General features: G+C 45.9%; 1 protein-coding gene across 1 annotated transcript; it reads left to right on the top strand.

The window, feature by feature from the left end:
- The first annotated feature begins 253 nt into the window (after nt 1–253).
- LOC121166562 (leucine-rich repeat-containing protein 37A3-like) lies at nt 254–8,339 on the top strand. The gene is made up of 4 exons (XM_040995754.1): nt 254–2,032; nt 4,649–4,720; nt 5,600–5,671; nt 8,045–8,339. Exons 1-4 carry the CDS (start codon nt 327–329, stop codon nt 8,193–8,195), a joined length of 2,001 nt encoding a protein of 666 aa, XP_040851688.1. The 5' UTR covers nt 254–326; the 3' UTR covers nt 8,196–8,339.
- Nucleotides 8,340–8,831: the final 492 nt, after the last annotated feature.

Raw genomic sequence — 8,831 nt, 5'->3', positions numbered from 1 at the left:
TCCGGTGTCAGAGACCAAAGAAGTGAAATCTCCACCTGCAGAGTCTCATGAGGCGACAGTTCCTCCTGAAGGTCAGTCTCCAACATTGCCGAGTGTGTCTGTTAACCCTGCAGAGACCATGACCGAGGCTATAACTTTCAAGCCAACAGGAAGTTGCAGCTCAGGCCTCGGGGAACAATGAGCTGGACCTGACACTCCTGAAAGGAGGTGACCACTCAACAGTTTCCACAAGTATGGATAAGTCAGTAGATCCTGAGGTCACCTTCACTTCACCTTCAGAGGTTGAGCCTTACCCAGCCTTACCTTCTGCAGCTGAGCCAGAGGCCATGGATGAGACTGCAGCTTCCCCTAAGGAGATAGAGCCTATCCCTACAGAATGGGAATCTCCAGCTGAACCCCTGGAGGCCCTTCCGATCACCCTTCCGTCTCCACCACGGCTGAAAGTGTCCGCTCAACATCCGGAAATGACTGTGGGTTCCAAAAGCCAACCCCAAGTATATTACCTGACTCCATCTCCTACTACAGAGGGTGTCATTTCTTCGGAGCCCCTAACCCAACCTCCAGAGCCACTTCAAGAATCTGTAGATGAGGAGGCAACGGTCCCCAAACCAGCTCAGGAACAGGCTCCGTATCTAATATTACCCAGGGTCACCTTTCAGCCTTTGAAGCTGCAGCTGACTATAACTCCAGGACCCAGTGTGGAGGCTGAACATTCTACAGCCCTGAAGACCACAACAACTCTGGACTCTGAGATTTCACATCCAGACCAGGTCCAGACTCACCATGCAGCCCTGCCCAAGGTCACAGTTGCACATTGGGACCTGGGAAATACCCCAACTCCAGAACTCAATATAGAGGTTGACCAGGCTCCAACCACTCAGGAGACCCCTGTGCAGCTTACAGAGCCATCTACAGAGGTGGGAGCTCAACCTCCAGTGTTGCAAGAGGTGGCCGTTCCAACGCCAGCTCCACCTCAACCTCCAGTGACACCCAGTGTCACAGATCAGACCTTGAACCTACCACCTACACCTACCAATGGTCCAGAACCCACTGCAGAGGCTGAGCATGCAACCGCCCTGAAAGAACCTACAGGAACGAGTCCAGATGCAATTCTGACTCAGCATCTAAACCCGAGTCCTGCTGTGGAGGTCGAACATTCTACAGCCCCGAGGAATGCCAAAACACCACCTCCAGGTGTCCCTGAGGTGACACTTCCACAGGCAGAGCTGGTTCAGGCGCAGCATCCAAACCTGACTGAAGTCACAGTTCAGGCGTTTGATATTCAGCTGGCTTTTCAATCCAGAATTGCGGAAGTTGAATCATCTCCAGCCCTGCAGAAGACCTCAGCTCAGCCTCCAGAGCCTCCATTGGAGGTTGTAGCTCCAATTCAGCATATAGTGCCAGTCAGTGTCACAGTTGAAGCTGTGAAGACAGAAATTTTCAAAATCCCAGAACCCACCACGTTGGCTGAACAGTCTACAGCCCTGGAGACTACAGCAGCAGCACCTCCAAGGCATTCTGAGGTGCCACCTACATATACAGACCGGAGCCAGACTCAACAAGTCACAGGCAATCCTCTCAATTTATCTACAGAGGTCAAGCCTACAACTATTTCGGTTACTCTAACTCGGCCACCAGAGCCAACTAGTGATATAGTAACTGTAGCAACATCAACCGGAGTCACGGGTCAGCCTTCAGATTCCCGAGTCACGGGTCAGCCTTCAGAGTTGGAGCCTATCAAAGCTCCAGTCCCTGCTCCAGAGGTTGGCCCTTCTAAAATCCTGAAGACTACAGCTCCACCTGCAGGGCAGTTTCCAACTTTGTATCCTGAAGTCAAGGCTGCTGAGTATGCTACCCGGCTAACTACTTTCATTGAGTCAAAAGAAAGCACCCCCAACAGCACGGACATCTGCGAGCTCTGTACCTGCAAAAATGGAATGCTGTCATGTACCAATCTCAGCCCGTGGCAGAAGCTCCACCAAGTGCCTGTGCCAGGATCCTTCAGTGCCCACAATGACACCTTCACCATCTTGTAAGAACTACCCTTCCTCAGAGTTCTCTAGATCTTGTCTGTCATGGTAGCCTTTTGCTCAGTACCTTGCTGGGCCTTCCTCCTGACTCAACCTGTATTTCCTGACTTCCTATTGTGACATTTTTCTTGTCACCTTTCCTTCTCCTTCTCTTAAAAAAAAAAACTACTAGATTTACTGGAAAGGCAGAATTACAGCAAGAAGAGAGATCTAGAAAAAGTGATCTTACTTCTGCTGCTTTACTCCTCATATTGCCACAATGGCTGGGGCTGGGCCAGGCCAAAGGTAAGGAGCAAGAGCTTCTTCTGGGTCTCCTGTGTGGGTTCAGGGGCCCAAGCACTTGAGCCATTTTCCACTGTATTCCCAGGCACATTAGTGGGGAGCTGGATAGGAAGTGGAGAAGCTGGTCATCAAACCGGTACCCACATATGTATGGGATGCCAGCATCCTGACAGCCTGACCTGTTACCCTTGACTATTGGAATCAGCAAGGCTTAGTAGACAGCTTGTCTGCCAAGAACTGACTTACAAAGCAATGAAAGATATTAAATGAACAACCTTGAATATCAGCTACAGGGGTTTCAGAGTTATACTATGAGCTGCAGAAAACCCTGAAAGTTTTCAAGCAAGAGAGAGGTGATCAAAACAGAAAGATTATTTTTTTTTTAAAGATTTATTATTATTATTTTTTATTGGAAAGGCGGATATACAGAGAGGAGAGACAGAGAGGAAGATCTTCCGTCCGATGATTCACTCCCCAAGTGAGCGCAACGGGCCGATGCTATGCTGATCCGAAGCCAGGAGCCTCTTCCGGGTCTCCCACACGGGTGCAGGGTCCCAAAGCTTTGGGCCGTCCTCGACTGCTTTCCCGGGCCACAGGCAGGGAGCTGGAAGGGAAGCGGGGCTGCCGGGATTAGAACCGGTGCCCATATGGGATCCCGGGCGTGCCTGGCAAGGACCTTAACCACTGCGCCACGGCGCCGGGCCCAACAGAAAGATTATTTTTAAAAATTTTAAAAGAAATTGATCATTGTCTTAATTTTTTTCTGTGCATTTACTCAAAAGGCAGAGAGACAGATTCAGAGAGAGAGTTTCCATTTGCTAGTTCATTCTCTAAATGCCTGAACAGCAGGCACTGGGTTGGTCAAAGTGGGCTAAGAACCCAACCCAGGTCTGCCATGAGGGTGGCAGGAGGGCAGCTATTGGAGCCAGCTCCACTACCTTCTGGGTGTGTGTGGGCAGAAAGCTGAAGTCAGTAACTGGAGCCGGGTAGGAGCCCAGGCACTCTGACGTGAGATGTGTTTTAGTTACTAGGCCAAATGCCTGTTTCAGAAATATGATTTTAGACACTATATGGAGAGTCATCTAGAGAGGAAAGCTTACTTCAGGGACATTAAAAAAAAAGACCTCTAGTAAAATCAAGGAATAAAATGAGAATGAGACCAAGTCACCAGCTCTGATAGGAATGAAAAGAAAGTCCCTGAGATGAAAAAGGCCGGATGGACCTAGAAACTGATCAAAGGCTGGTGGGTGGATGTATGCACAGAAGAAAAAATATGACTGCAAGCTTTGTCCTGGGTGCTGGTGAGAGTGAGTGGCCTCACAGGTGCAGACAGCAATCAGAAAGGAGAGGCAATCTGAGGGAGGTGTGTTCAGTTTTAATACTTTATGTTGGTGAACATAGAGCAAAGCCTTCTGGTTGAATGGGAATGTCCACCAGGCAGAACACGCAGGTACAACCGTGTTGTACATAAGCCATGCAGGTGCACTGTTGATGATGGAGTGAAGACAGAAGCACAGGTAAAGACTCAAAGTTACCCAGACTTGAAACTTACAGTATTTAAGATTGCTTTGGAATGTGGATGATTCATGGGTACATTCTTACTTTGCCAAAGGATCATGGAACAAAGAGAAAAATATCAGAATCTACACCCCCACACCCTTTATCATCCTATCCTCTCTACTCCACTATCCATAAGTCACTCCCATCTCCATGAGGATATGTGTCCCTCCTTCCAGTTTCTCTCCCTTGCACTTTTCCCTGAGGGAGGTGATGTTTTGCTCCTGGCTCAGTCATTTGATTTTTCCATCCCTCACCATGGCTATGGCCAGTGACCCATTCGTGTCAACGCATTAGTCCATCTGATTTTGCATTGTCCATGTCCATTCACGTAGGTAGAATAATTGCAGTAGAAGGTACTTGGCCAAAGTGTTAGAATTACTGTACGTTGGAGTTTCTTTATTCTTATTTGCTGCTGAAGATAAATTGATCCATTGTTCTCAGCTGAATTATTTTCTTACTGATTTGCAAAAGGACCAGTTTAGACACCCAGGGCATTTTGGAGGCAGTATGTCCCTCAAATGCAACTGATTGGCATTATCTATCAAAGAGATTGCACAAAGAGGAAGTTAAGCTTCTGAAGTGACACCTCAATGTTTGTGCCAGGACCCCATGTTCTTCTTTCTTAATTGTGCCTGCCATCAGGTGAAGCTCTAGAAACTAGAAAGCTGGTAGTAATATCCATATTCAATATCCCCATGAAGTTGCTACGAGTGTTTTCCTTGTTCTGTTCATTGTGTTCCTATCTATTCAAGGATATGAACTGTGCTTCTTTACAGAAATTTCCAAGGGAACGCTATATCCTACATTGACAAAAATGTATGGAAAGCATATCGCTGGGCTGAGACTTTGTGAGTATATTCTCTCTAAATATGGATACAAAAACAAAGTAACTGCATCTTAAACTCTTTGGTCCAGTATTAGAGGTCAGAATGTCTTGGAAAAGGTATTTACCCCTTCATGTTAACAAATCAACCTCTACTTATTACAGTTCTAAAACACAGTATTTGCAATGAGACCACTGAAGTTTATTTTTCATCTTGTAAGTAATACATGATTATATTATTTTTTATTTAAGATTTCTTTGCTTTTGTTGGACAAATTATTCTTACAAAGAGGAGAGACAGAAAGATTCTGTTATCTGTTGGCTCACTTTCCAAGTGGCCTCCACAGGCAGAGCTGAGCCGAGGTGAAGCCAGGAGCCAAGAGCCTCTGCTGGCTCTCTCTTATGGGTTCAGGGTCCTAAGGCTTTAGGCCATCTTCTACTGCTCTTCCAGGCCCTAAGGTAGGGAGTTGGATGGAAAGTGGAGCAGCCGGGACGTGCACTGGTGCCCACATTGGATCCCAGCTCTTGCAAGATGAGGATTTAGCCATTGAGCTTTCATGCTGGGCTCCATGATTATGTTCTTAAGAGACTAAAAACTGATACAGTAAAAATCTTCTTGTAGTGTAACATTCCATCCCTGAAGTAAGCTGCTGTGACTGTGATATACATCGCTTCAGACCTTCTCTTATGTTTTTCTGCACATCATTTAGACACAGGAAAACTAGTGTGATATGTGGGCTTTTTTTTTTTTTTTTAAGATGTAATTGTTTTACTTGAAACTCATTAGAGTTACAGAGAAAGGGAGAAAGATCTAACTTGCATTTAAGTGGCACCCTACTGAGGGTTCCTCCACATCAGAGTTATTCCTGAATAAAAATTGTTGTTATTCTTCATTTTGATCCAGGATTCTCAGTGAAAATTATTTGACTGAATTACATAAGGATTCATTTGAAGGCTTGCTATTCCTGCAGCACTTGTAAGTTAGTTAAGCACATTTATTTCTGAGATTTTAGTTGTTTTCTATCAAATGAATAAGGTGTTTCAATAATCTCTAAAGTTTCTTCTAGTATTAAAATAACAATTCTGTAAGTATGTATAGGGTCTCATGCATTGAATCCATACTATTCATTTTGTATTCTTCAAGCGTAATAGCTGGGTATTTGGAGGGGTTGGTCAGGGGGAGGAATGCCAAGGATTTGGCCATCTTCCACTGCCTTTCCAGGCATATAGCAGGAATGTAGATGGAAAGTGGAGCAGTGAACTCAAACCAGGGCCCAACTGGGATGTTGGCATGGCAGGGCTGTTTTACCTACTATACCACAATGGGCTCCAAATGCCATGCATCTTTATTAGGCCGATTATTGCTACTCTTAGGAAATAGATTCTTCTTTCCAATTTATACAGCTGAAGGACAGTGGGTAGAAACAGCCTCATCTGACACTAACAATAATCCTTTGAATGACCAAGCTCTCTAGGCCTGAAGGGGACAATTGCTTCCATCTTTTTCTTCTGGACTCCCAAACCTTATAGACCTGATCTGGAGAAAAACAGAAGAGATAATAACTGTCCAGTACAACAGGCCCTTCCTTGCTTTTAGTGGGAAGTCCTTTGCAAGCTAGTTATTCTCTGTCGGCATCTATATTGTCATCCCTTTTTAAAATGCCATCATTTTTCATAACTGAAAGAGAATGCTAAGCACTTAGTCTAGTTTGAGGCTCTAAAATGTGTAAGGCAGGCTTCCTACCCTCCTAGGAGCTGCAAGATCGCTTGCAGGGGAAACACGCACAGAAATCAAACATGATCCAGCAAACAGGTCGATGACAACACACTGCAGAGGGTCAGTGGAGTAATGCAACCACATTCCTTAAACACTAGTGATTTAGAAAAAAAAAATTAAAAGAAAAAAAAACTAGTAACTTGTTCCTCCTTCCGTTCACTCACTCCTTAGCTATTCCTTTATTTCCTAAGTATCTGAGTTTGCTTTGTTTCCATGAGCCAGGTGGAAACATGGTAAGCAGTGCGCATGAACAAGGCCAAGTCCATGCTTTCAAGGTGTTTATGCTTTGAAGGAAGGGGAGAGGCAAGGGTAACAATGTGAAAAAGAAAAGGGCACAGACATGATGTGCAAATTGCTTCTGGAGAACAGAACAGGGAAAAGAGACTCCAAGTTGGATCAGGGGGCTGTAGCGAGAGTGATATTGGTTAAACAGGGCATCATTGGAAGGACACTGTGTAGAGCCACTGGGCATCATTGGGAGGACAGTGTGGGGCGATACCCTCAGACCGCAGAAGGAAAGTGAGAGAAGGGCAAAACATGGGAGAGTGTCTGAGGAACGCCATGAGTACCTGTGGAGTCCACGGAGGAAAGCCGTAAGGAGTGTGGGGCCACAGCCTCCAGGGCTTTGACTGTCATGCAAAAGTCACCAGCCAGGAGAGCCACGTGTTCCTGGCAGCGCTCTGAAGCAAAACCGAGCCTGCATCAACGTCATCCAGGGGCTTGCAGAACTAGGTTCTGTCTCTACCACCCCAGCCCTGCCGAGTTCCTGATTGAGTTCTAGATCCGGGCCGAGAATTTGCATCTTCGGTGCCTAAGTGAAGCCAGTGTTTGAGAACCACTTCTGGAGAGTTCCAGAAGAGAGACTAGAGATGGAGACAGCCACAGTGGGCAGTTGGCAGCCATGCGGGTGAAAAGTGAGGCAAGCTGGGATCCATGTTACTATGGTCACAAGTGAGTGTTTTCCAACAAGAATCCAGTTCATGCTGTTTTCTGTTCTGCTGCCACTGCGCAGCTGAAACAAATCTGCTTTTACGCAATGTCAAGACGACGTGAAATCAGAAAAGAATTCCTACTAAGGATAATATAATTCTGAATTAATTCAAAATGATGAGTTCATCTGAGGAGTAGCTTCCCTTCAAATGATTTGAAAGGTTCTCTGGTTTATTCTGGAACTGAACTAGTTCCAAAAAGAGAACCACACCAGGCAGGTATAAAAGTAGAATATTCGTCTGAATATTAGAAATTACAGATAGAGGTACAAACTTTGATCTCATTGTCTTGAATTTGATGAGACTACTAAAGGTCATCTGATCATATCTCTTGCTGCCAGGAAATTTTCCCTTCAGAGTCTTATCAAGAGCTATAGCCATGCTGTATATTTTATTTATAAAGACCCAGAAGGTGAGACTGTTAGGAGAGGTTATAAGTTTGATTAGGAGCTCTGGAATGTTCAAACAGATGCCCAAAGGTGTGGTTTAGACAAAAACTGCATATTCAACATTAAGAAATACAAATTCTGTTCATTCCTACTCACTAGAGATCTAATAGACATTTTGCTTTTTCTTTTCCTAGGGATTTATCCTATAATAAACTAAAATTTTTTGAAAGGAGTACATTTGAGTCACTCCTCTTTTTCACATCATTGGACTCGCTGAATCTCCTAAAAGCAAGCCTGAAGAAGACACAGTTCAGCCTCCAGAGCAAGCAGAGGAAATATTCGTAGCTTCAGCTCGCCACCACTGGCAACAACACATGGACTTGCCCAGTATGGCTGCTAAACCTGAACATTTACAGAATAACATAACATTGCAAGCAAATGCAGAAGATCGGGTTTTAAGATGGCCGACGTAGGAGGAAGGCTGTGAGGGAGAGCCCAGTGAGAGAGGGATAGAACGCTACAGAAGCAGCAAAGAGGAACAGCAAAGAACCGCAGGGAGAGGTGCGTGAAGTTCCCTGGACAGTGTGGAGCCAAAAAGATCCACACAACTCGGAAGAACAACGAGAACAAAACAAAACAAAAGGCAGGGAAGACGGCATCCCGCTCCAGACCTGCTGAGTCACCTTTAAGAGCAGCCGACAGGAGACGCAGCCGACCCAGAGACAAGGAAACCGGGAGGGATCGTCACCGGCAAAGGTCTTCAACAGCAGCAGAGGCAGACTGCAACAGCCGGAGGTTCGGGTGAGCCAGGGAAGGGTTAACAGCCTTCCAGGGGCGGGCACAAAGCCCAAGCCTCTGGGGTGCTCCTTTTACCCTCCCCCCCTGCAGAGGTTTCAGCCTCTGAGAACACAGGGCAAGCGCCTTGAAACTGCCGAATCTGTGCCTTGGAAGTGGCGCACAGTAGTCCTGGGTGCTGAGAAG

Source organism: Ochotona curzoniae, unplaced genomic scaffold, assembly GCF_017591425.1.
Source record: "Ochotona curzoniae isolate NIBS_2020 unplaced genomic scaffold, NIBS_Ocur_1.0 patch175, whole genome shotgun sequence".
In the NCBI taxonomy this organism is placed as follows: domain Eukaryota; kingdom Metazoa; phylum Chordata; class Mammalia; order Lagomorpha; family Ochotonidae; genus Ochotona; species Ochotona curzoniae.
Note: the sequence above shows the minus strand (reverse complement) of the source record. Positions and strands in the feature narration are given on the sequence as shown.

What these genes read in the sequence shown, in the direction of transcription:
- LOC121166562 (XM_040995754.1), top strand. Translation starts at nt 327, where the DNA reads ATGGATGAGACTGCAGCTTCCCCTAAGGAGATAGAGCCTATCCCTACA. An exon ending in AATGACACCTTCACCATCTT is followed by an intron (nt 2,033 to 4,648) that starts GTAAGAACTACC and finishes GCTTCTTTACAG; the next exon opens with AAATTTCCAAGGGAACGCTA. An exon ending in TATCGCTGGGCTGAGACTTT is followed by an intron (nt 4,721 to 5,599) that starts GTGAGTATATTC and finishes ATTTTGATCCAG; the next exon opens with GATTCTCAGTGAAAATTATT.